The sequence below is a fragment of the Melanotaenia boesemani genome, chromosome 7, assembly GCF_017639745.1.
Source record: "Melanotaenia boesemani isolate fMelBoe1 chromosome 7, fMelBoe1.pri, whole genome shotgun sequence".
NCBI lineage: Eukaryota > Metazoa > Chordata > Actinopteri > Atheriniformes > Melanotaeniidae > Melanotaenia > Melanotaenia boesemani.
This window is the reverse complement of record NC_055688.1, coordinates 28,640,052-28,667,559: the sequence shown is the minus strand read 5'-3', so window position 1 is coordinate 28,667,559 and position 27,508 is coordinate 28,640,052. Positions and strand designations below refer to the sequence as shown.

The following is a 27,508-nucleotide window of genomic DNA, read 5'->3' as shown; positions in this document are numbered from 1 at the left end:
GGCATTACCCATCAGTGATTCGGATCACCCCCAAAATCAAATCACTTTTTCTTTATCCCATTTCTGAGATTTCCTGAAATTTATTATAATCCGTCCATGAATTTTTGAGTTATGTTGGTAACAGACAGACCAATGCTACTCAATACATAACCTCTGCCTTGACAGAGGTAAAAATGTAAGCAAATCCTTAATATTAGATTTAAAGCCTTTAACATAAATTTATATAAGCAACATTCCAACCACTGATAACAACCAAAGGTTGATCTTTTGGTGTGTGTATGCCCGTGCGAGACACTGAGCAGGCATTAATCATCACTGCTGATTTCTGATACAATAGCTAAAGGAGATGTGTGAAATTGTGACAAAACAGAAAAAAAAAAAAAAATATTGTTATTGTTCATAATGGCTCACTGTAACTCCTGTTTTCCCTGTTGTCAACAACATCCAACCATTTTAAATGCAGCACTAAGAGTGTTTGAGTCGTTTGCAAAGCGAGTACAGCCCTGAATGTTGTTTGAAGCAATTGAAACACCAGCTTTTACAGAACTGATCAAATCTACTTGCTGAGTTTGAGATGCTCTTAAAACTGCAGGTGGATCACAGGAGACGAGTCTCTAAAAAAACTGAAAATATGCACAATAAAAGTTGAAACAAGATGTCAACTAGTGATACAGAGTGATGGTATCTTCTGCCTCACGTTGGCCTATAAACCTTTAAGACGATACAAGGAAGTATGTACACTTTAATCTCTGAATTACAAACTGACAGTTGTCAACTAAAAGAAAGTCACTCCAAGCATAACCTATTTTATATGTGTATAACTGAAATAAAGGTGCTACACTACAGGGGTTTTGAAATTTCCATCTTCTTGGAGAGAAAGCACAAAAACTTTAAAAAGATAATTGTTTATTTTGGTTCTTCCCCACCAGTAGTTTATCCACAATCAGACTGAAAGAAAAATATAGACTAAAGTACACGAAATGCGGGGATTTTTAATATATACCACAATTAATTTCATGGAGACATCATATGTGCATACTTTAAAGACTAATGCCAATATAATGACCACTGACTTCAAGGAAATAATCCCATGACTGGGACTGGTTTGGTTATTTAGGACTGAAGGACTAATGTGTGGGAGACTTGTTAGTGAGCACAAACAAAACACAAAACCCGATCACTTATCCATAGAACAAAACAATACATGGTTTCACCCACAACTTCCAATGACAATTCAATTATGCAGTGATGAATCGTGCCCACTTGTTAAGAGTTAATACTCAAAACAATCCTCACCTTTACCCCTAAGCTCTGTGTTTTTTAAATGGATATATCTTTATACATAGAGATACATCCCTAGACAATTAACTCCCATATGTCATCAAAATACACAAAAAAAGAAAAAAGAAACAAAAAAAGAAAAGAAAAACATTAAAGTGCTTTCTACTGACTCAAACACATAATCTCCAAGAGAATGGCATTGATACAGCATGTTTGAGAGTTAAGAATCACTTCTTTTCTGATTAGGTGTGTTCATCAGTGCTTAAGGGATAAAGACCAACAGATGTAAGGCATGATTGCAATCAAATGGTTAGCAGAGTACATCTGTGTCATAGGTAACATCACACGTATGCAACTTACAGTGGCAGTCAAGATACAATATAATCACTTCAGGGGTTATGAAACGTGAAGTCAGCCATCTGTTGTGTTCATATAATAATAATAATAATAATAATGATAATAATAATAATACAATGGTCAGTTATCTGCATCAACATAGCAGATCATCAGATTTCTGTCAGAAATGTGTGTACACTAAAGGGATATTCTAATATATGAGCTGTGCCCTTCTCTTTCCTGGCATTACACTTCCAACAGAGCCAGAAAATGTCTGATTCTTCTTTTTAAGACATATATTACATAAAATAATCTGTATTATTAATACATGATCAATTTAATGGAACTCAAATTGTTTGGGCTTAGGAGGAAAAATCCAACAATGATGGAAATTAAACTGGTAAAATTGATGTAAAAAGTTTTTCATGATGCATTATGTATGCCAACATCATTGACAACTCAGTTTGAACTCATGGATGTTTCTGAATATTTAATATCAGATAACACTGAGAAAAACATCAGGGTAAAAGCTGGTTAATAAGGAAAAGATACTGGTTGGTACGATGGAGCCAAACTGTACTCTTTCTGCATCAACTGAAGAAATAGCATGATGTCCACAAAGCACTGACATAGTCATCATCTTGCAGCATTTCAGCTGAATGGGTAGAAAAATATAGACATTTAAGACCCTGAATATATGTTCTTATGTGATTTTCTGCAACAAAAGATCATTTACAGCTGTTCCACTCAGTGCGCACAGTCTTTTTAGACTTCACACCGTCTAAAACATGTTCTTGCATTACCCCTAGGGAGGAGGTTTAAACCTTATACAACACCAAACAGCAAATATAACATCTTCATGTTCTGCCTGCATCAGTCATTTCTTTGTTAATACACTAACATTACCTCTGGGTGTGTGACACAGATTTACTCGGGAAAGGAGTGTGTTTATTACATCAACATGTCTTTGTGATGCCTGGCTATGTGCTGGCTTTTCTCCGAAGGCCTCCTAAAGCCCTTGGTGCAGTAGTCGCATCGGTGGGGGTAGTCCTTGGTGTGAATGGAGATGACGTGTCGTTTGAAGCCAGAAGCGTCCGTACTGTTATACTCACAATACTGGCACTGATAAACCTTTCTACCACTATGTGTCTTCATGTGTTTCTTCAGCTCGGCGGGCTGCCGGAAGCCTCGCCGGCAGCGCTTGCACTTGAAGGGGAGGTCCTTTGTATGCAAGGACAGGATATGGCGACTCAGGGTGAAAGTGTCAGGAGCATTGAAGTTACAATGCCGACACTGGTGCACCTTGTTGCCCTTGTGTGTCTCGGCGTGTTTCTTCAACTCAGATGGCCTATGAAAGCCTTTCTCACATACGTCACACTGATGGGGAAAGTCCTTGGTGTGAACTGAGATAATATGCCGTTTCAGGTCACTGGAGTTGGTACTCTTGTGCTCACAGTGCGGACACTGGTGGGTCTTGTGGCCTTGCACCATCTCTATGTGACGCTGGAGTTCACGTGCATCAGCATAGGCTTGTGGACAGTGGCTGCACTTGAAGGGCAGATCTGCACCATGCTTGCTCTTGATGTGAGTCTTTAAGTTGGACTGATCTGCACAGCGGAACTCGCAGTGCGGACAGTGATAGGGCTTCTCACCTGTGTGGGTCCGCATATGTTTCTTCAGCTCTGACGGGTGACGAAAGCCTTTGGCACACTCAACACACACGTGTGCAAAGTTCTTACTGTGCACTGCCAGCAGGTGACGGTTGAGCAGACCCTGTTCGGCTGTCTCGTAATCGCAGTACTTGCAGTGATGCAGTTTGGGCTCTCGGTCCTTGACAATGAGCTTATCAGAACCCAGGGGACTGGACTCATGGTAGCGCCGCGTGTACTCTGTATATTCTGGAGATCGCTCACTGTTATGGCTCAGGAGCTTGTGACTTTCCAAGTGGTTGTGAAAACTAACCTTCTTGTTGGTGGTAAAGTCACAGTCTGTACACTGGTACTTTTTCTTGAGCAGATGGTCTGGGTGGTTTTTCATATGGCATTTGAGGAAGCCCCGTGAGCGAAACTTCTTTCCACAGATGTGGCAAGGGTAGACTGTCAAAGGCATCCCATCTGGTCCAATGATGACAGCTGAAGAAAAGTTTGGAAAAAAGTCTAAAATTATTCTGATGAATCTTTAGGATGATTATTACAAGTCCTTAGCACAGTAAAAACAAAAGATTTAGGCCATCAGTGGTTTCATGCTAATTTTTACCAGTCTGGCACTGCCGTGTCTCTCCTTTCTTCTTCTTCTTAGCTTTGGGTTTGAGCACACGGTTTGTGCCCAGTCCCTCCCTGATTTGCAGAAAAGGTGTAGCCACTCCGTTCTTCACCTGGTCAATAGTATTACCTGCACAGACAACGTAAGAGTTTTAAGTGAATTTAAATGATTTATTTTAAAAATAAGAAATACTAAAATCAATCACTGTGCATCCAGTTTGTGAACTGTGCTAAAAAAAATGTGCCCAGGTCCTGGTTTCAAACAAATCAATCATCTAGTTCAAACAACATTTGACATTTTAAAAGGTTTTTATTTGTCACTGAGAAATGTTAAAAGTCACTGATAAAAAGCTCAGATGTAACAAAAGTTAGTGACCAATGATTTGGTGGTCATTAACTGCAACATCAAGTTTCAAATATGTCATTTGAGACGCTTGTGGACATGTCCCAGCGTCTGACTGAATATTCGGTTTGATTTACCCTCTGGTGGATGAATTATTACAAAACAGTACCACATTTTTTTTAAATAAAATATTTTACTTCTATAGACATGCACATTGATGTTTATCTGTTTTTTAATCTTATTTTAACTTTTACTCAGTGTCTATTTGATCTATGAAATTATTTATAAAATAATTTCTTGTAATATTAATATTAGGGCTGGGCGATTAATTGATAAAATCAATAAATCAAATTTTTCTTTTCAGGAGATTTATTTTTGTGAAAATCAGGATTTTTTTCCATAGTTAGTCAGCAGTAGAATTAGCCCTCCCTCCACACCAGAACGGTGTTTGTCTGACAGATTTTCAGTGAAGTAACCCTTCACTCATGCCCGGGATTTAACTGTGCGTATAACTCTCTATGAGATGCAGAAGTCAACTTTAGCCCACAAACCCTAGTTAAGAGACAACCTTCATCAGGGGAATTATTTCTGCAGTGCATCCTGTATGATAAGGATCCAGATGGAAAGAGATCACGGATGCATTGTGTCGCATATTTCTATGTAAGACATGAAGTTGTTTATATGGTGGAAAAGCTATGACAATATATGCTTTATTTTTGCTGGCATTAATTTATATAAACAAATAAATGTCTTTAATAAGTTTATTTATGTTTTGTAAAAGAAAAAAAAAACTATTAAAATCGTAAATCGGATTTGGTTATAAAAAAATTTGACATTTTATTTTTAGACCATATCGCCCAGCCCTATATAATATAAATTTTCTATAAAAACACCTGTATCATTTTCTTTTCCTGTTTATCACTGAGGCATATTTGGTAATTACAATGTATGTATATGTACTATATCAAATGTAGTTATTCTTTATACGTGGCAGCGTATTGGTGACTCACTAATGTCCAATGAAGTTGCTAATGTACGATCCACACCCATGCATGCATTTAAAAACAGCCTTTAAATATGTATCCACTGTAGTGGACACTACGCATTCAAGGATTAAGTGGGGAGGAATTGTGAGTGAGCCATCAGCACGGAGCTAAATTCAGTGAGGGTGCAGGAAACAAGGTCAGGAAGGGAAACTTACACTTTCAGCTACCTCCACTTACTGATGTACTTTCAGCTGTGAGAATGCTGTTTTGACTCTTCATATAGATTTAAAAAACACACAACCCTCCTGATAAGAGACTAAATGTCGTTTCACAAAGAAAACATACTGATGTCATCATCGTCATCACTGTCGTCATCGTCATCATCTTCCTCTTCCTCCTTTGGTGGGTTCTTGACTGCCATGTACACCATCTTGTCACGGCCAACTCCCAGTCTGCCTGATGAGGCTGCTTCCAGATCAGGATGGCCGTTCTGGTAATCATCCTCTGTTATGACTTCTGTTCCACCTAGTAACAAAAGAAAACTATTTCATCACTGTAAAAGTTTCAACTTCAATTTTTAACAGGAACGTGTAAAGAGAAAAGTGACGTGTTGCAGAAAGATGTAAAGGGCACTTGCCTAAATCATCATCTGCTTCAGCTTTAAAGATGTAGACTTTGATAACCTCAGAGTCATCCTCCTCTTTGATTTCTTTGTCCTCCATTACTTCAGTGCTGATCTCCAGAGGAGTGTCTCCTATGTCCAACTTCTCTCCCACTTCATCAACTTTAATAACAAAACATTATTGGTTATACAGAAAGAAATACAATAGTGTTTATCGCAGCTGTGTTATTTTATGGTTATGTCTTACGGGAGATCATGAGGTAATCCTCAGAGCTGCTCCTTCCATCATCATCCTCATCTGTATGCAGAGGAACAGCCTCAGTTGGCAGCTGCTGATGGATTATAGTCTCGGAATTCGCTTCTGTCACCATCAACCCTTGTGACACAAGCTGGTGGTCCAGTGTGTTGTCTTGGTGCTCAGACAGTAGTTCTGCCACAAAAACCTGGTCTGGCATGTCATCGTGGTGGTGATTTGAGTCCTGAATTAGGTCTGATGTTAAGACATGGTGATGATGGGCATCCAAGGCTTCCTCTATTGCAACTTCTGTCCCCAGGATATTCTCAGGCATGATCACACTGTGTCCTGTGGGGACCATGTCTTCACTCGTGATTTCATGAGCTTCTACTCCTTGAGACTGCAGACTTTCTACATCTACCTCCAGACCTTCAACAACCTCAGCTTCTAAGCCCTCCACTTCCACCTCTTCCTCGAGGCCTTCAACAACATGAGCTTCCAGACCCTCCACGTCTACTTCAGTTTCCAGGCCCTCAACCACTTGTGCCTCAAGGCCCTCCACTTCAACCTCACCATCCAGGTCCTCAACAACCTGAGCCTCCAGCTCCACCACATGAGTTTGAAGCCCATCAACAACCTCAGCCTCCAAGCCCTCTACATCTGCATGTAAGCCCTCCACCACTTCAGTCTCCAGTCCTTCTACCACTTCTGTCTCAAGGCCTTGAACCACTTGAGTTTCCAGACCTTCCACCTCAAGTCCATGCTCCAGGAGGATGCCTTCATCTGTCATCACATCAGAAAGCAGCATGCCCTCAGGCACAGACACCACAATGTGCTCTCCATCAATATGAGCCAGACCTCCCATGCCTGTAACTGTATGAAAAAGACACAAAGACAGCTACATGATGAAAAGGTTACAAAAATAGAATTGAAGCAAGATCCAAGGTCACATGACTGCAAAGGTGCTTCACCTCCCTGTTATTACTATGCAGCAAACATAAGCCAAACTTTGAGTAACGTACCTGGTATATAGAAGCACAGCGACTTTTTAAAAAAAACTAACTGGTTCTTCCAGATTTGAGATTTCTACTTTCCACTCAGATAATAGAAACAGTGTGGTAGGTACAGCCAATAAATCAGCTCACATTGCAGTGCATAAGTGACTACATGGCTGTGTTTTAATTATGTTTACAAATAGCAAACATGTCTGAGATTGTCAGCAGATTTTACTAGCCAAAAAATTAAAGTTTTTATTTAAAATTACACTTGCCAAGTTTTCAAAAAATCCTTTGGAATTAAGAAGGCAACATTTTTTCCCATGGTGAATTTGGACTCTCAAAAATCCCTTGCTTCTGAGGAAGCTTCTTTGGTCTAAATACAGCTTTAGAATAATGGTAATATTACTCAAGCTTTAAGCTTTGCTTTGTCCAAAGTTGTGGGACAGTCTCTCAAGAGTTACATGTTGCATGCCATTGTTAAATACCATTTACAAGATACTGGATATGATTTTATCCTACTTAACTACCTACCAAAATCCTGCATGATCATAGCATGGGGCATTTTCAGCTCCTGAGTGTGCAGCTCCAACACCCCTCCTCCCTGATCCATGTCTTTGCGGTGTAAAAAAAAAAGCTTGAAAATGACAGTACACATAACATTAATTGTTCACTTTCCTATTCAAAATGTATTAAATAAAATAAAAATGAAAGGTAAAACAATGGCACCATGGTAATAAATCCATACCTTCACATTTAGTGACAAGAACTTTAGAATAAAACCAATAGGACAATTGAGGTTCTTCCTTCCATCAAGGTAATCAAGCACTGTGACACAAAGAGAAAAGGGAAAAAAGAAAAGGTACACATGCTCAGAACAACAAAAACTATTTAACAAAATTATTTTTTCGGTTTATATCAAGCATGTTGGTGTCACTACAGAAAATTTGCTGGTTAAAAAAACAAAGGTATCAAGCACCTTAAGTAGAAAGTCTCATTCTAATTTCCTCTAATAAAGTGGGAAGTTATTTGTTGACCACTGGCTCCATCCACTGCCTATCAGGAGTACTACATGCTGCATCAACCTGCGGACTTTGTACACCTGGATCTGGTTCAGCCTGATGTAAGAGTCCAATTGAAACAAAGGACTGTCCAGCTCAGTGTGCCAGGGACCCGCTTTAAGGCAGCGCCACTCACAACTTCTGTAGGAGAACTGCTGTTTGGGGGGATGAAATGCATTATCGTCACATGACCATTCAAATAAGGCAAATAAAACATGTCTTCAGCTGACTGCGGTATCGTTCGGGGTGGTTGGCTACTACAGTTATGTGATTGAAAGACAAAGATTACCATTATACTATCACTCTAAACTTTTAATACACGTTATAATATTAGGTCTAAACTAAAGTACACATGCTCAGACTTTATGGCCACCAATGAAAACACCTCGATTATGTAATGTATTAGGGGGCTACCGCCCTCCACCCACTGGGGCTAACTAGCAAGAATGCTAGGACTGATTTTCCAAGCGCCATTTTGTTTTAGCTTAAAAGCTAATACAAGAGATACAATAACCTGTTTTAAAAAGCTTTTTAATCAACAATGACACATGATAACACATCACCACATATGCCATGTGCACAAAAAGTAAACTAATATGCCCATGCATATTTATTTATGTTGCTATAATCTATGCGACGACGGCCGCCAGTTCGGCTAGCTAGCTTGCTAAGCTAAGTGAAGCTGCTCATGCCGCATTATCTTCCATGTTGTTTTTCGAGAGGGCTGAAAGAGGCCCGCTACGTTTGACTGGGCCCTTGCGTCTCGTTCCACGTGCCTCAACGATCGATTTAGAATAATTTTACCTGATAACGTCGTCTTCTGACTCTACCGGTGTCTCTCCCCCTTCTCAAATTTGTCTGTTATTGTTTTGGTTTATTTTTGACGGTAAGCTAAGTGCGGCCTGCAGTTTTGGATCCCCGGGCACTCTTTGCTAGGCCTCGGCCAATCAGCTTGCTTCCTGACAAGCAGAGGGAGGGCGGGGGGCAGACAATGCGTGGCCTCGTTTACCGCTGATCCCATACTATTTGCGTCATGCATAAGAGAGCAGAGTTAAATTAACACAATGTCTGTCTTAATGGTTATATATTTACGCCATACTTTGGAACACAAAGTTCAAAACTTAAAGCACAAACACGTTATTTAAGTACGAGCTTGCATTTTGTGCGCTCAGACTTTGAATGCGCAGATGAGGCCTGTAGGCCATTTTGTCACAAGGGGTGGGTAGCGTTCAGCTCTCATCTGAGGTGGTAATGCACCTAGGAAATATCCGGGAGATGATGACGGTATGCAACTATTGCTTGTACTGCGGGTTGATTGAGTAGGCTTAATGCAAACAGATGTCGACTTGGGTAGATGCATAAATAATAAATAAATAATAATAACAAAATACAATAACAGCTTCAGGGTAGACTTTATTATCAATTTTCATTACAGCTCCTAATTTTCAGAGGCACTCTTCACGAGGGTGCATAGCTGACTAAGGCACAAGGCCTTTGTGCATAAACATCTTTATTACAGTGGTTTCCAAAGGCAAACACTAAAATCCACCTTTAGATATGCAGTAAAAATGCATGGAAAACTTAGAAGTACTGTAACAGTACCTTTAATTATTCAAGATTATATAAGGAATTAAAGAGTTGCAGCTGTAATGCACCTTGGCACAAACCATATTTTTTCCCCCCAAATAAAATGAATAAGGGCAGTGTGGTTTAAGAATTGCATTGCTGTGTAGGCAAAGAGCAAAACACAACACAAATCTAAAGATTTTACAATGACCACTCAAACATTCATAAAATTTGCAAAGATCACATGAAGGATTTGTCATACTGCAGTTGGGAGGGTAATGTAAAGGCCGTGGGGGAAAAAGGTGAACAACAAAACCCAGCATGCAACACTCAGCACCTTCATCTAGTAGTAATTCACACAGATAATGAACAAACCAGCAATATCTTCATTAAAATTGTCTTCATATCAATAACATCAACAGCACAGTAATACAGTTCTTATAATTCCAGCAGTTTCTCACTATTACCATAGAAAAATACATAAAATAGTCACAAACAAATCTTCTGGAAGCTTAGAGTTGGTCTATAAAACAAATGGAGTGTGTCTGTGAAGCTCCTCGTCTTCCTACACATCCTCTTTTTTGTGTGGGTTGACATTGTTTCATGCGAGGGAAGAGATTAACTACAAATCCAGTGCAGCCCAGCGTTCCAGTCTGAAATGGGAGACCAAGGTTGGTTGACACTTTTGTGGACACAGTGGTTTTGTTGTTTGTATAGAGGAGAAGTCAGGTGAAAGTTGCAGCAGTGAACGTCCTTCATCACCAGGAGAACTCAGTAACAGCCATCTTTCCAGGATTCATCAGAGATTTTGGTCATACCCAAAGACCTACCAATAAATAGGGGGTTAGTCTTCATTATCAAGAGACCAAGTGTCATTTAAACACACTTATTACAACTAAATAAATGCTTTATAATGTTTCCATTCCTTAACAGCACTTTTTTTGGGAACTTACCTCCTGGGAGGATGTGAGAGTTTACTTCTTATGGAAACTGATGGCAAAGCCTGACTCCGCCCCACTGTGGGCCTTCCTGCCCCAGATGAGCCTCTCCCAGGTACGTAGGCTCCTCCGTTGGCAGATCCTGGTGACTGGATCCTGCGACCCCCTCCTGCAGGTGGTGTCTGGACAACGGGCAGACCTCTGGAGGGCTGACGACCAGCTGCCATAGAGCCCACAGGGGTGACAGCCTTAACTGGAGTTCGCAGGGAGAGAGGAGACTGGCCACTGCTACGCAGACGACTGCAAGTCATACCTTGTGTAGGAGATAAGCAGAATTGCTTCCTTAGGACATGCTGGACTAAAAAAAAAAAGAGGATCTTCTTTCTGAAACCCATTCGGGATATATAGGACTTGTAGACCAAGCTTTGAAGAAGAAGCACTGGATTAATAAAGGATAACTTTGGGGTAGTGGTATCATCATGTAACAGGTGAATGACAACAGCATTACCTGTACATTACTAGGAAAGCATCAGGCTAGATAAATGGTCTGGGAAGAATCAGGATACAATCAGGGATGCTTTGTACTACTACTAGTTCTAAGCTGTCACGTGGCTTTGATACAAGCAATGTAATAATTAAGAGATTGTCTAAGAAGTAAGGATAACATCCAGTGATATGCATGGAATAAATATTCAGTGCAGCATTTATTTTTCTATCATTCTGTTCAAAATATGATCAAAATTTGTGCCCAAAGTTGCTCCGTTTCTTGATGTGAGATTACAAAACCGTTTGTAATAACAAGTATTGTGCCAGCATTGGGCACGTGCTTGACCAGGGCAGCACATTATATTGTTTCAACATTAACATTGCAATGCGAGTATGTACAACAGTCATACTGCAGGAAGTAAAACAAACTAATGAAAGCACTTACTGCTACAACTTATATCATCTTGTCTTCCATCACTGATGTTAAAAAGAGCACTGTCTGGTATTATATAATTTCCTGCAAGTTTAAGGATTCTAGTGTGAAAAGGATTTTGATTTTGTTGTTAATGCAGAACCCTAATTCACAAAATGAAAATGAATGAATGAATAAATAAATAATCAAACAACCAAACAAATGAAGGATGCATCTGCACTGATCATTTTACAATGTATATAACCCTTTTCCTACCAAAACTATTCAAGTTGTTGGAGAAAAAAAAAAAACAAACACACACACAAACATAAAAAAAAAAAAAAAAAAAAAAGATGCATTTCTCTATTAAAAAATATAAAGTCCAAACCTGCCAGCATTAAAGGAGTGTCAGCCAAGGCTAAAACATTTTCAACTCACGAGAGCATACAAGTTTATTTTTGATAGCTGGTTAATTAGTTAATGTCCAAAGTTTTTGAAACTAAGTACCATATTAATTCATTTATGACTGCCAAAACTCTCCATCGTCTAGCCCTCAGTAACCCTGTCTCAACCCAACACTTGGGTTACAGAGGGCTAGACCATATGGGTCAGATCACTTTCATAATGGTTAAATTGCATAATTTCATATTCCAAATGCATTTCAGTCTGATTTTCCCTTTAATGTGATTTGGCTGGAAGATTTTAAGCCACAACAATGACCCGTGTCTAAAATGATACATTTGGCTGTAAATGTTGTGCTAATGTAATAAAGTAAAAGCTAAGTGGTTTGCACTTATTTAGCTCATTTTAATCAAATGTACAGTGATTTCTTTTGCATTTATTAATCTTAACTGACCTGTTTACCCTACAAACATATCAATAAAATAATGTCCTATCATATTTATACATCTATTCTATAGGAAGTATAGCTGCAGACCATCTTCTTTTCCTGTTGAGCCCTGAGGAAAACTTTGTAATTATAATGTCTGTATATGTTAAATTATATAATGTACTTATTTATACTTCAGTGAGTAGCAGTGTATTGGATGACTCACTAATGTCCACTGAAGTGGCTAATTTGCAAGTGTACCATCCTCACCCACATATATACTAGAAAACAGCTTTTAAAGGAGTTTGCTGTAGTGGACACTGCATCAAAGGGTTAAGACTGTGTTTAAATGTGATTAAATGTGAAGGGGTGCAGAACAGATGCTTCTGAAGAGTTTTCACCACACTGCTGAAGTGTATCTAATTCATCTTCTGCCTTTTTTCTTTATCAGTTTGCTTGTTGTTTGATTCAGCAAAATTACTTGACTCAAATTTTTGTAGACTTTCGTGTGATCAATTATACCAGCTAGTTGAAGTAAAAGTACACACCTGTGTAGTTTTTTGAAGGATAACTGTTAAAGGAGCTAAGCCTATTGCAAAGCACTGAGAATGTTTGACTCGGTGGTGGTTGACGCGCCTTGTCGCTGTCATTAAAACAATAATAAATGTCCACTTCTAATTGCTATGCAGACCTTTTCTATTTATTCTGCAATCATGCTTTTCAAGACAGACAATACAGTTTTGTTAACTCGCGCCACTGCGGTCAAAAACCTTTTTGCCCTTCAGGGTCAAAACACCTGGTGACGTAATGACGTCTTCCTCTTATATACCCTTGTCTATTACCTTTCCAGGTAACAATACAGTGCCCCCTACTGGGTACATACAACATCTACAATATTTGGCTCCTATAATAACAAAAAAAAAAAACAAAAACCAAAAGAGAAAGGTCTGAAGACTGAACAATTTAGAAAAAAAATCTTTTTTGGACAAATATTGTGACGCAGTGTTCAAAGAGAAATAAATTTATGACATGAGACGGAGGATTTCCACGAGATGACATCACAATGTATCTCGTGCAGGATGCAACTGTGACCAAACACTGAAGCCTGAAGGTTACATTTCCTCTAGAACAGTTTTGTCCTTGTATTAAAAACAGTCTGATGGAATCATCTTATTTACACCATACTGCGTCATTTCTCTCTTCATTTCTGTATTGCACTCGACGGAGTTCTACCCTGTGCACACACACAGACACGAGCGTGCACATGCAGGTAGGCACACTCTAACTGGTTCTGCGTTGCATCCTGCTTAAAATGGATGCAACATTCTTTGTAGGTTTATTAACGTCAACTAGTTATCTGAATTCTGAACTTTAAGAATATTTAGAGCGACTCCACTCAGTAAAACCGTCTTTATTTACTTCATCAGGACATTTCAGAAGTTTTTTCTGTTCTCTTGTGTTTTTTTGTCACTGTGTTTCAGTCATTTATGGAAAATTAGTCTGCAAATGTAATCCGCCTTCACAGCTGAGTGTAGCTGTCACATGATGTTTTAATGACTGTTGCACAAGAAAGAAGACGGGAATTTCGTCCGAGATGAGTGGATTTGTAAAACTGTGGACCCTGCAGGGGTGAAACCTGGATCATGTGCACTGTGTAACATGAAAATTAATCGCACTCCCTTGTTTTTTGCTAATTGCAACGTTTTAAACTGTGTTTCTGATTTAAAATAGTTTTGATTGTTAATTGTTCAGCACTAGGCCTATTCATAAGACACTGCTCTGGTGCATCAGCACACTAGACAAAGCTTTCTTTTGGTCATGCAGAGGTTAAGAGGTGAAATTACACTGACATTGCACTGGGCTAAATGCAAGATAAAGGAGTGGTGGGGTGCAGGTGAGGAGGGTAAGGTTACCTGCGGAGGGGGAGTGAGTCAGGTGAGACATGCGGTTGCCAGAGCTCTGGAGGTTAGCCTCCATGCTGCGGCTGTTTCTGACTGCCTCCAGGGAACGTAGGCTGGTGCGGGGGGCCAAATTAGGCATGCTGTGCCTCAACTCCTCTGGAACCACATGTACAGAACATTTAACAACAGAACACTCATCAACTCAGCTTTTTGGGGCAAGAATCTTTCTTCGGATCTTCTTGAGCTTCATTACGTTGCTCAATTCTTTGTAATTATAGCCTACCTTCACTTTTGGCAAATTTGAGCAGCTCAGCACTTGGGCCCTGGAGAGATCGTCTGGGTGTTCTTGTGCGCGGTGCCCCGAGTCGGCTGCTGTATTCCTGACCGTGGTTGGAGGTGGAGGGAGAGAGGCAACGAGGTGAGCCTAAAGGCGAGGGGGTGAAGCGATGTCGACGCTGTGGTGCCGGGCAAAATTCAACCTCTTCATCTTCCAGGCTGTACGTGTCAAATTCCTGATCACTGTATGTTCCACCCCGACGGAGGGACTGTAGAGATGTTGTGGAGCTGCGGCGTGATGCAGATGCCGAGCTTGAGGCATAATCCTGCCTCAGACCTGCCACCAAATACATTAAAGCAATAACTATATAGAAGGAAGCAATTTAAAAGAACTTTACACATATATATCTTCACATGTAATACAACCACTATGCAAAAATTTAAAACAAAGTCTAACCATGCAAGCTCAATCCATTTTCTTATCAACTGCCATAAATAAATTTACAGGCTGTGACAACACCATGTGCAGCCTCTACTCACTCTCTTCCTGCAGGCGAGCCATGATTTGAACATCGGTGAGATCCTGGAGTTTGTATCCCATAGAGATGGAGTCATCTGATGTGCTGAGTTCACTGTCTATGGAGGACTGAGAGCTCAGGGCTGATTGCATGTTTGTGACACCTGAAAACACGGGGACAGTTAATTGTTAACAACAAGCAGGATCTCACTAGATAACAGTAAGAATATGGGTCACAAAATTTTGAAGATATTTCCAACCTATAGCAGGGACCAGTAACAGCTGCAACAATACAACAAATGTTGCATATAACTACACCATCATTTCAGGATAATTAAGTGGAGAAACCAATTTCTGATGAAGTTTGTTATGTTTTCTGTAAGCTGATTGGTCAATGTAAAAATCCTAGCAATTAAAAAATTAAAGGGCCGACTTGGTTTTGAAATAAGATGCTCCTCCACCTTTTCTTTGCTACCAGTAGTGTAAGTCTACAAATGAAGTTCCTCCTTTAACACACACCTAACAATCAGTGAGACAAACATGAAGCGATGTTATGGAAAAAACTCAGGGATTAGACAGAATCACATCTCACTAGCCAAGCATTTTCAAGTTCATGCAAAGAGTTTTCACAGCAACATCAGTAATGCTGATCTTTGTGAGAAATAAAAAGCAATTTCCACTGCAAAGTCAAGAGCCATGATTTTATCCCTTGTGGTATAAATTACATATACTTCATACAATTACTGACCATCTTCCAAAGCAGACCAGTGTCCTCTGGCAGGCACAGACTAGTTTCCTTTCAGTTAAATAAACAACAATCAAGACTATTCATTATAGGAGAATATCATCTCTGACATATGTATGCAGATAACAGATGTAATTGCAGTGCAGAGAATAGAAAGATCCGTTTGTGATGCAGACATGGGAAGTTAATGCAGCAATCCTTTGTTTTGCATTAAGATACCAAAACCAATAACACACTGACCGACAGGAAAGTCCATATTTGACTATTTATCTCAGAAATAAGGTAGAAACAACAGATCAAAGTGGAGTGTCATAGAAAGTCATGGAAAATGGCTCATAGTAATGTATGGTATATGTAGACAGCAAAATGGAAAAAGTTCAAAAGTAGTTTTTCCAAAATTCTCAATCAGACCACACAGTTGATGCTTCGGTACACACACTGAACTGACCAAAAAATCTTTAAGACTGATGTTATTGCCACTGAGGGGCAGTGTGTTAATGTCATGCCATACCTGAGCTGCCACAAGTTAGTAGGGATTTGTTAGTTGATTTGTGGTACCCAGGAGAGATCAGGCCTGAGCTCGCTGAGCCTGCCTCTGAAGGGCTGCTGTACATGTTCCTCCATCGAGACGCTGCAGAGAACAGGACAGGAAAGATCAGGCCCTCAACAGGAAGACAGGGTGTTGAGTTTGATAGAGGGTTGGTTGTAAAACATTCATACAAGAGTTATGACAGCAAGATGTCGAAGTATTTGCATATTTACTGGGTGTGTTTTTCTTTTAACTGTCTTCATACACATTTACTGCTACGCCATTAGCTTCTCTCATTATTTGACTGTGACTTGCTCTCTGCCACCAGTCTGGTGCAGCCGTTTAAAAAGGAGAATGTCTTGGGGGAAGGTAATCCAATCCAACCCATGACTTCATGTAGTCATTCAGCTGTGGTGTGAATAGCTTTGTTGTTCAGGTTCTTCTGTTTGCAGGAGGTTGAATATGCGAGTGTGATACTGAAAGGGGTCTGCTGGATCAAACGCAAACTTCTGTCCACAAAGAGAGGTGAATATACAGTCACTGCTGCTACCAAGGCTTTGTCATGCAACTTAAACAAAGACAGGTCTGTGCACATGCACTAAAAAGGCGAGCAGTAAATAAGAATACAAAGAGGTTGACTGTGCTAAATCGGGTCCCCAAACATAATTCACACACTTTAGACTTGCAAAATTCAAATTCAAAATTCAAATTATAAGGATGCTTAAAAAGGAGCTTAAATTTAGCAACAGACTGAAAGGTGGTTCATATATGAAGCCTTGGATATGGTGTGAATAAAATGCTTAATCAATACTTTGGTTTGATTGCTTTGAAGAGTTTAACACACAAAATGCATACTCTGGTCCAAGCGGTTGATCAGTGTCCGACAAGCTATTTCTGTCTCTGGGCTCCGATGATCGAGAGCCTGTCGACACCACTTCAACGGCGAGTCTGGCCCTAGATCAGCTACCTGCTTTTTAGGAGACACGTACAACCTGCGGGGAAAAAAAAACAAAAAACACACAGGATGAAAACCTACACACATGGTAAAAGCATGAATGGAAAAATGTGGCAGTAAAGACGAAGTAACCCTAATCTGCTTCTTATTAAACATTCCTGTCAGAAGTGTTTGTCAGTAAGTCGGCTGCAGATTAAAGCTGCAAATCTGTAATACGACAGCGTTAATATTAGTATTGAGCATGGGAAAATGCACATAACATTATTAACTAAATTAACAGGTTTTTTGGCACCAGGAAACTGCTGCAGCAAAGACCCAACAACACAGAACCAACCAGGTTGTTTTGAGTAAGTGAATAATCTAATCAAGGGCTACTGAGTTCAGTCCTACGAGGGCTGCAATCCTGCAGGCTTTCAATGTGTTGGATCCATTTAATTTGAATCAGGTGTGTTGAAGCAGGGACACATTGAAAACCTGCAGGACTGCAGCCCTCATAAGACCGAATTAAGTAGCCCTGATCTAATCAGACCAAATACTGACTGATCACACAACTCAAACATAAACCTTTATCACATCTTACACCTTATCCAGTCTGAAATCCACTTTTGCCTCCTCTACACCCACTAAACAAACTATGCTCGTCCTGATCTTAAGGTAGGACACACCCACAGGACGGCAAACAGAGATGAAACACTGCAAAAAATAGCAGAAATTGAGAGAAAACTTAAGACGTGTTGCTTTTGTAGCAGTGTGGGTGGATGTTATCACTTTTAACAGTAAGAAAAAAATCAATTGGAACATCTATTATGAGCAAAGTCCATCAGATGGCATTTTCGCTGCTTCTTCTGCTGTATGTCTGGCATTGCCTTGGTGACAGCAAACACCCATGAAATAACCACAAGCTTTTGAGCTGGCGACCACATGGGCTGATCCTTTGAGTTGGATACACAAAAGGCCTTGACTGACTGGTTCTGCCCCAATCAGCTACAAATCATCTTCTAACTGGGTGAACACAAAAGGCCCCATTTCCCACTGGAATGACCAACAAAACAAAGAGCAACATTCAGGTCATACACCCTGTCAGAGATGGAGAGGAGAGGGGGGGCACGATAATAGTAACTTGGTTTATTCATATGCAAACTCTGTGTTTGATTTACAGTAATGATTCCCAAGTTTGATCTAGTCACATTCCTTCATATTACTGTTCAGACAAAACACATATCTGCAGCTATCACTGCTGAAACAAAGTCATACCAGACGATTTACACAGGTTTGTAAGTATTAGCCTAATTTTTGTCAAATTAGATATGAGAAAAAGAACAAAACAAAACCTCCACATGCTGCCTGTTTTTCTGTCTCTGACTGTGTCTGGTCACACATGGGGTGGCCCTCAGATCACATGCTGTTCAATCCCACCCAAAGCAGTTTAGCCATGCGCCAGCATCCAACTCAGAGCAGATCAGATTATGCTGCTGTTAGGATTACCCAGCGTTTTGGCTATGATAACTTGACAAAGCACATATGGTATGGCTAATAACGTGAAACTGAAAATAAGCCATGAATAGTCTGGCTGTTAAGCCCCATCAGTAGTCATCAGGAACACAATATGGTTCCTGTTTCAGACAATATAACAGGTGCAGCAGAAACAGTTATGTCAAGACTGATCTCTGGCATAAAATAAACATGGATTATGTATAATTAGGCCTCTGTTGCTTTTCGGTAATTACTTTCAGTCATTTAAACTGGATGAAACAAACAACATTAATCTTGTTTCTAAATAAGAAACAAGTGTTCTAAAAACCTCAATCTTACCTGCATTCATGGTGTGATTAATGTAGATATGCTGACCTATAGTGTAAAGAGGTTTAGCTAAAGCAGAACTATGTCAGGCAATATTTCTCTTAACTGCATTTCTTTGACTTGAATGAATACATTGGGCATGGGACAATGGCAAACTTTTATGCTTCAGCTTTAATTTGCTGTAAACATAACTTGCCAAACAGGTACCAGACAGGTGTTGAAGTTGGTGAGAATGTTGAGGGTCATGCTTAAGAGAGCATGACCTGAAGCAGGTTCGCACTGTTTTTACATTGTTTGGTTATAAAGTTGAATATTCTCCTCCTCGATTTAGTCTCTTGCACATTTTTTCCCCAATCACTAGCACTTTGTAATTTCCACTGTTGTTACAAAAAAGTGAAACTGTTGTTGTGCAAGCATTTGCATATCAAGCTCACAAAAAATACTTACTTTGTGTGCACTAAGAAAAAGGAGTTTAAGGTTTAATCTAATTATACATGCTACATAGTCATTGCCCTTGGGGGTAGTTGTACACTTTTAAATCAAAGGTTCAGAAGATACGGCCTTTTCCTGACAGGCAAACATAACAGGAAACTTTACGACTTCTCTGTAACCTGTGACGCCATAACACAATTTCCTCCAAAGATTACTATACTACTAGTATTTCTTATCTTTGCTATGTTACGTGACGTGCAATAACAGATGATGGATAATCCACATGTGAGAAAAGGTGTGCCTTTCAAAGCATTACTAGAGACCAGTGAAAATGCAGAAAATAATACCTACCAGCTGTCTTCATCCTCTACTTCTGCACACTCATCCTCCAAATCTAGGACATCCACTTCATCCAGTGCAGTCTGGTCCACTCCCGAGTCACTCTCTGCAAGCGTCTCTGACTCATAACTTTCCTGAGACGGGCTCTCTGGCGTCTGGCTTTGCCCCTGAGCTTGTCCCGTTCCATTGCTACAGGCCAGAGTTAGAAAGCCCCTGCAAGGACCTTGATCATCCTCTTCAACCGCCCCCTCTTCATCCTCTTCCTCCAGCGTGCTGGAGATGGGCAAAGGAGACATCTCTTCACCACTGCTGCTGTCCTGAGGGGGTGACAATTTAAAGTCTGTACTGCCCAGCTCGCAGCTGTGTTCCAACCTAAGGTGGGAGTTGGTGACCCCTTCACATGTCAGTCTCTCATTAATGTTGACAGCAGCAGAGAAATTGCTATTGGTTGGTCTGGGGATGACAGTCTTGCCTCCCCTGTTTCGCAGGGTCTCATTCTGGACCTCCAACCTACGAACAAGCTCCTGCAGCTTCCGGACCTCCTCCAGCTCCCCCGCTGCGAGGTCTTGACCCCCAACCTCCTCACACCCGGGCTCGGAGCTCTCCGTGAGGCCGGTGGTGCTGCCATTGTCAGGCTGATGGACCACACCGGCACTGTCCGGTACCACCATACCGATTCTCTGCTGGGAGAGATGAACATACTAACTGTATATAACATGCAGCAAATTAAAACTGCGCGTGTGAAACATTTTAACGGATAACACCACTGTGCTGCTGCATGGACACAAGCTTCCAGGCAGCACAACAGCAGCTCTACTATGTAACTAACCCAAACATTATTGTCAGTGTTCACTGGTTTACACAGACTGGATTTAGACCGCAATTGCACAAAACACGTTAGGTCGAATATAAACACGCCAACAGTGGGTTAAATGAACAGTTTCGCTGTTTATTTCTATGTCGTCTATAACTATAATGTCGTTTTGACTGATTAATTAACTACACGACGATGCGACACACTCCCGTTATAAAGCAGCACCGACGGTATCGTAGTTAAATGAAGTCATACACGTATAACTAAACTCTCTAGTTAATGTTAGCTGTTTAGCATGCTATCAACAAAACAACCATACCGGTGATTGAGCCGTGTTGTCCCTCTGAGCTGATGACTGAGCTTGCCCGCCACTCAGAGCTCAAACTCCCCTGTGCACCAGCGACCGCATGAATGAAGAGGCTAATTACTACAAAATGAAAAGGCTCACAGCTTAAAAGTGATTGTCTAAACACTGGAGAAAATATCACGTAGTTAGTCCATCTTCCGTTGTTGCTAGTGAGCGCATCACCGATAACGCTCACCACGTAGCGTCGCTAACTAGCTTGATGATGGACTTTAGTTGGCCCTGCGAACAGACCTGCAGCTCTGGCCCCTCCTTCTTCGGGTTTTCCAGTTGTTAAGCGCCCCCATATGGGGAGACGCGGTACTGCAACAACGCCTTTCGTAATTTGCCCGCTGGGTGTCGCTGTTCATTTATTTCTGCCTGTTCATGTGCTTAGGTCTCAGTCAATAAACTCAATGACGACATTAGAGCAGGGGGAGTATTAGCGGGCCCTTTTTATATTACGCCTTCAAGAAGCCAAAATTTATTTTAATCCTACTTGTAATTTTCTGTACAATGGATCTACAAGCTATATTAAGGTAAACTTTTTCTCTGAGCACTGGCTGCTTTTTTCATGCATTTTCAATCCAGTATTTTTTTTTTAACTTGTAGCCTGTTTTAAAGACATTTTAACAACTTTGTCTGCATCTATAAAGTAATATCTTCTATAAGTCTTTTGCAGAAAGCACAATATTGTATACTTTGCAGCCATCTGCAGCAGGATTAGAGCCAGAGACTGAAATAAACTGAGCAAAGTCATCAAGAAGGCTGACTGTGCTGGGGAAAACTCTGGAGCCACTGGAGCTGATTGTCTAGAAAAAGAATGCTAATGCAAGTTAACATAATGGATAATCCTTTACACTTTCTACACAACACAGTGAGGAAACAACAGTGTTTTGTGTTTAGTAAGAGTTTAGAAATTAAACGAAAAAATACTTTATAACAGACAGAAATTTCCACAGTGAGAGTGAGTTTAGTGAGAGACTTCATTAAGACAGAAATGTATATGGTGTCATTGCTGCTAGCAGCCGTTGTCTTCATTTTTAAAAAGCCTGGACAACTTAAGATTTTTAATAAAAAAACAAACAAACAAATAAACCACAACAACAACAACAAAAAGCCCACTACTTCTAGGGGTTAATTATATATATATATATATATATATATATATATATATATATATATATATATATATATATATATATATATATATATATCTTTTAAATAGAGTCGCAAAGGGGTATGAAAACTCGCTAAAGCTGCCAAGTTGTTAGCCGAGCTCTACCTTGTGCGCCAGTCTAATTGGTGTACCAGGATCTCGTGCTTCTTTTATGTACTGACGAACGTTCCGCGTTATTTCCATTGTTACTTCTACTTTGTCTATTTCCCTAAATTTACTAAAATAATAATTAATTAATTAATTAATAATTAATAAAAACTAGGAGTGAGACTTTAACGCCCCACTCCCATTTTTTATTAACATTCTCTTCATTTCTTCTGTTTTGTGAAGTAGTTGAGTAAATTGAGGGAAAATACAAAGCAGAAGTAACACAGGTTTCAAATGTACTGTTTGTGGGGCATTGCCTTCAGGAATAATTTGTGCAGCCAGAGTACTTGTATAACTTGTTTGGCAAGTGACGAAGATTGCTTTCGGCTGATTATACACATTTTAAACAAAGCAGCCAATGATCCCTGTGAAAATTATATGTAAAAATGTATTTTTTCTGTAACTGGCTCCCATCTAATATCCTGTTGTGTCCTGCTGTTTCATTTTCTGCTGCTATTTGCATCCTGATGTGGGAGTGCAGAAACAAACCCAACCCTGAATTATCTCTTGTGTGTATCGATCACTGTTTTGTCAACATTGTTTTGTTGAAATAAATTTATTTTTCTTATTACTCAAATCATTCTAAATGGTTATTCATAATCTAACTTTAAATGCAGGTGATTTCGTTTAGAATTTTAGTGACTACTATAACCAAAGCCAGCTACACTTTGCTGCAAGTTTTTGCATGCTGAAGTGGGAGCATGTCTCGACAGGCTTGATGTGGAAAAACACCTACCTTAAGCAATCTACATGCACAATCTGAGAAAAAAGATTGTGCCGTGTCACTGATTCACATTTAACGTTTGTATTTAAATACAGGCTTTCTCCAGCACATTTTATCAGAGAACATATAAACAAGGATGTTCGTATAATATGCATAAAATTTAATAAAGAAAGCAAACTCAAGGGACCTGCATGTGCAAATATTTCACCTTGTTAACCTGTACTGCATCTCTTGTTGGCAGTGTGAAATATGAAGACCTGCCTGGATCTGAATCTTTGCAGGTTTTGACTCGTTTAAAAAATTTCCATGAGATTTTCACCAGGTTACAGAAATCCAATTTAAACTTTCAAGTATAGATTAAATTTAATACTTGCATATAATTAAGTGGTCTGACAGGATTGAATGTGCATGCTCTCTAATGTGAATCACTATATCTAAAATGAAACATTATTGAGAAAGATGAGCCTTTACAAATCGTTTGGTGCTTGCAGCCAACCAACCCTTGTTTATACAACTGATTTTTACAAATAAAAGAGTAGCATGAAAACATCCTGTGCCCTTACACTCCCCCAGTTTTTCATTCTAGTCTACTGAAGCAGCAACTGGTCTGAGAATGACAAGAATGTAAGCTATATTCCACCAACAGTGCATGAAAATGTAACTGAGCTCAAATAATACGACTTCCCAAGTGTGATTATTTAAAACACACCTTTTATTGGACTGAACGAGGGCTGTGATGTGGTAGTGTGATGGTTAACCCCCTAAGGCCTGACCCATGAAAAAATTATAAGAAAAGTCCAACTTTTTAATATGAGGTCTTTATTTGGCCCTGTAACAAAATGTAACAAAAAAAAAAAACAATTGGGGGGGAGGTATCTACCATTTATTACCATGTGATAGTTTAAAAATATTATAATGTGGTTTTCTGCTTCAGGGTATCTTTTAGGGGACAGAAGACAAGTATCAGGTTGTGTTCAACAGGATTTTGAGCAAAGTTTATACCATAAATTGAAGCAAAATGTCTCAGAACAGGAAGAAGGCTACTGGAGCCTTTCTGGTTGGAGTTTACATGTTTTCCCTGTGCATGCATGGGTTCTCTCCAGGTACTTCAGCTTCTTCCCTCAGTCAAAGGTTAGGTTGGTGTTCTTAAATTCTCCCTGAGCTTGAGTGGTTGTTTTTTTTCTGTGTTGGCCCTGTGAGTGTATCCTGCCTCCTGATAGCAATCCACCCACTCCTCTACAACCCTGGATTGGAATAAGCAGGTATGAACAACAGATAGATGAATGAACTGAAGGCAAAATATTCGATACATTGATTTTTATTAAAACAAAAATATCATCTTTTGTATTATTTCTCACAACATTTCCTCAATGGCACCATTTACAGGCAAACTTATGGTGTTGAAACAATGCAGCATGTTTTAATAGATTTTCCATTCTTTACAGAATTTTTTTTTTTTTTCCCCCCCATTATTCACGTGATTTATTTTTTATTTAAACCTACACTAAGTCTTCATTGTGCTCTATTAACCACTATACACTAGAAGGAAAACACTAAAATATATCCAAATGAAATGAGTTGGAATTACATAGGGACCCTTCCCTATAGCGTCATCCTGAAAACTCTTTAAATTATGGCTGCAGAGGAAACAGCAACAGAGGTTGAGATGATGGATAGGACTCCTAACTGGAAGACAAGCAGTACTAAAGAAGAGGACTCATGGTGGGTGTGTTTCAGTTGCTCTCCTCTTTCATGGCTTTCTTCTCCTCTTCAATTTCTGTGATCACAAGAGAGACAGACAAACAAGACAGTCTTTACAACATAGTACTGTAGGTGAATTTTATCTTGATCACTTTATGCAAACATTTGTGCTCTAGTGTTGATTCTGCTGGCATCCTTCCATCTAAACACTCACAATAGGAGCTGTGTGTGGGGCTTCAGGTATTTGAGCAGTGGACAAACCGCTGTAAACCTAATGTTTTAAAACTTACATTTAGAAAACAGTAGCCACTATGGCAGATGTCTTTGCTCATGGGTTTGGCTCTGTTGCTAATAAGCTGGTTGGAACTTCCAGCAAATAGTCAGGTGTCTCCATCCCTCGTTCTCAAAATTATTGGGTGTGCACAGAGTACAAATGAAGTGGTACTCCCACAAAGCTGGGCAATATACTTAACTTGCAAAAATCTAACTTGGAGAGACAGAGATATGGGATATTTTGCTGTACTGCATCAAGTGAGTTCCAAAAATACTGGATCTTAAATTTTCCACAATGAAACTGGATCATTTAAGAAATGCCTGCTCTATTAATACCAATGCTTCTGAGAATGAATTTGTTTTATAAATCAAAAATATACCAGGATGCTTTCTAATACTGAGACATCTTCCATCTGATTACATTTCTCCCTTGAAAGACAAAAATGTTTATTTCCTTTTCAAAAGTCAGTTTCTCTGCAGTTTTTGTAAAACTGGTACAAAGCTAATAGTAAATACAACACAGCCATTTTTCTACAGCAATGATCACCACACCTTCCTCCTTTAAGGTGTAGCTCTGGTGTAGGATGGAAATGTCATAAAAGACTAATAAAAGGCAAACGTGCACCAGCAGGGCCTCCTGCTTGTGTGCCGTTCCAATCGGGGCTGCATTCAGATTAAGAAATCGAGGTAGAGTAGAAAGGAGGGAGCTTGTGAGCATTTTGACACATTTTTACATGTCAGAACAGATTGAATGTGAGGCTGTCGATCATGCAGCTCGTGAAAAGAGGCAGAGACTTTATAATAAGTGACTTAGAGTCTTTAGTAGAATAACACCTGGGTGTGTACCTTCGCTGTGATGCAATGTTCCTTTCATTTTTATAGGCAGGGAGGACTTAAAAAAAGAGTCCCAGAAAAAAGGTGAAATGTGAAACAGGTGTGGAAAACCTTTGTGAAGACCACACTTCTTTTTTCTTTAGCACCTACCCTCCTTTGTTGGAAGGCGGACCTTCTCTTGCGTGCTGGTCTTTCTCAGCTTTTTCTTGTTGAACTGCTCCACTTCCTGGTTGACTGGGTTGCTGTCGCTCATTTTGGAAAAGTTCTAATGGATAAAAAAAAAATAAAATAAATGAACACATAAAATACGAGAGTTTGAAAATAGAAGTAGTCATGCTGTCTGCAGTGCATTTTCATACAGTTGCAAAAACTGAACCACACGTCAGGCAAAATCGGGAAAAGAAAAAGAAATAGAGACAATAAAGGGTTGCACAATAGATTTTTGTAAGCAAGCCAAAAGAAAAAAACATACACTTATCATATAGAGTATCAGTTTACACTGCACTGTTATTTACGGAAAAGCTGATTCGCGTGATAAACCTGACAGGTAAGTAACAAGCCGCACTCCTGCACTGATTTGCATTTATGTGCGGACATTAGGAAAATACTGGATGCGCTCTTAGGACCACCGATCCAAACAGCAAAGTCTGACAAGAAGCCTGGACAACCTTGTTTAATTTATTATTATTATTATTATTTTATTGTTAAGCTCAGCCTCCCATTAAAGCAGAACCAGTTTGGCATTTAATTTCTTCACCGTCCACACCTTGTCTGCGCCGCAAATGGATGCGTGAAAGGGTGTTTATATTCAGCTTCATATCAAAGAGTTAAAAGCTCGTCACAAGGCTGCGCACGACATGTAGCTGGAAAAAGCGACGTTTTGACCCACTAACTAAGAAGCTACCCATAGTGAAACTGTTTGCTTGCACAAGAATGCAACACAGCATAGCAGCCAGGTATGTCTGCACTCTCACTCTTATAAAGGACCATGTAGCATGCCACTAAAATAAATAAATAAATAAATAAATAAATAAATAGAAATGGCTTTAAGGCCTACAGCAAAATGTTACATAACACCTCGTGGACTCTTTGCTTTTATTAATATTTTCTTTAAGAAATGCGTCCTTCATTTTGCATTTTTCTGATCACACGAAGCTACCTTTTAATGCATTAGATCATGTGGCTCCAAAAATTAGAAAAAGAACAATAAGAAAAGGACACGCCAAATTATTTTTACCTGGTGCAGGGGCGAGAGCTAAGACCGTCCTCTCCAGGTAAGATGCGTCTGTGTGTAATCCGTGAAAAGCCTACGGTTTAAATAGAGAAAGCACGCCCTTCTGCACGCCAACATGGACACTGACGCTTCGCTTTTGATTGGCTCTACGATGCTCAGGAGGAGAATTTCAATTGGACATGCTCGGACCAGTAATTACAAGCTGTTCCTTGGGCAAACTTCTTGTTATGCAAGGTTGCAATCATGTGCAACACCTCTAGAAGGAAATTAATTTCATTGACAGCCACAGCTCTGCTGAAATTATGGACAAGCTCATGTTTAAAGTAACACACTGCCATCTAGTGGCCTGCTTAAGAAATGACAGTTTTATTAAGAAAGAAATGTAAAGAAAAAGCGACGCAAGGCTGATGAGT

General features: G+C 39.7%; 3 protein-coding genes across 8 annotated transcripts; all 3 read right to left on the bottom strand.

Annotated features, from left to right (window-relative positions):
• Positions 1-889: 889 nt before the first annotated feature.
• znf711 (zinc finger protein 711) lies at positions 890-9,090 on the bottom strand. 5 transcript variants are annotated; one of them, XM_041990301.1, is made up of 9 exons: positions 8,925-9,090; positions 8,039-8,275; positions 7,808-7,887; positions 7,594-7,696; positions 6,077-6,937; positions 5,845-5,991; positions 5,553-5,732; positions 3,874-4,008; positions 890-3,749 (listed from the first exon to the last, which is right to left on the bottom strand). In XM_041990301.1, exons 4-9 carry the CDS (start codon positions 7,670-7,672, stop codon positions 2,569-2,571), a joined length of 2,583 nt encoding a protein of 860 aa, XP_041846235.1. In that variant the 5' UTR covers positions 7,673-7,696; positions 7,808-7,887; positions 8,039-8,275; positions 8,925-9,090; the 3' UTR covers positions 890-2,568. The 5 variants fall into 5 exon arrangements, with proteins under 5 accessions (XP_041846235.1, XP_041846240.1, XP_041846237.1 ...); XM_041990306.1 differs by having other exon boundaries at positions 7,594-7,674; XM_041990303.1 differs by having other exon boundaries at positions 8,039-8,272.
• A 426-nt stretch (positions 9,091-9,516) lies between these two features.
• zgc:66447 (SLAIN motif-containing protein-like) lies at positions 9,517-21,258 on the bottom strand. 2 transcript variants are annotated; one of them, XM_041990650.1, is made up of 9 exons: positions 20,979-21,258; positions 19,858-20,528; positions 17,175-17,311; positions 16,302-16,421; positions 15,069-15,209; positions 14,536-14,865; positions 14,265-14,408; positions 10,640-10,937; positions 9,517-10,512 (listed from the first exon to the last, which is right to left on the bottom strand). In XM_041990650.1, the coding sequence occupies exons 2-9, from the start codon at positions 20,514-20,516 to the stop codon at positions 10,458-10,460; spliced, it is 1,884 nt and encodes a 627-aa protein (XP_041846584.1). In that variant the 5' UTR covers positions 20,517-20,528; positions 20,979-21,258; the 3' UTR covers positions 9,517-10,457. The 2 variants fall into 2 exon arrangements, with proteins under 2 accessions (XP_041846584.1, XP_041846585.1); XM_041990651.1 differs by having other exon boundaries at positions 19,858-20,525.
• A 3,258-nt stretch (positions 21,259-24,516) lies between these two features.
• Positions 24,517-27,255, bottom strand: tmsb1 (thymosin beta 1). Its single transcript, XM_041991041.1, has 3 exons — positions 27,099-27,255; positions 26,012-26,126; positions 24,517-24,830 (listed from the first exon to the last, which is right to left on the bottom strand). The coding sequence occupies exons 2-3, from the start codon at positions 26,112-26,114 to the stop codon at positions 24,787-24,789; spliced, it is 147 nt and encodes a 48-aa protein (XP_041846975.1). The 5' UTR covers positions 26,115-26,126; positions 27,099-27,255; the 3' UTR covers positions 24,517-24,786.
• Positions 27,256-27,508: the final 253 nt, after the last annotated feature.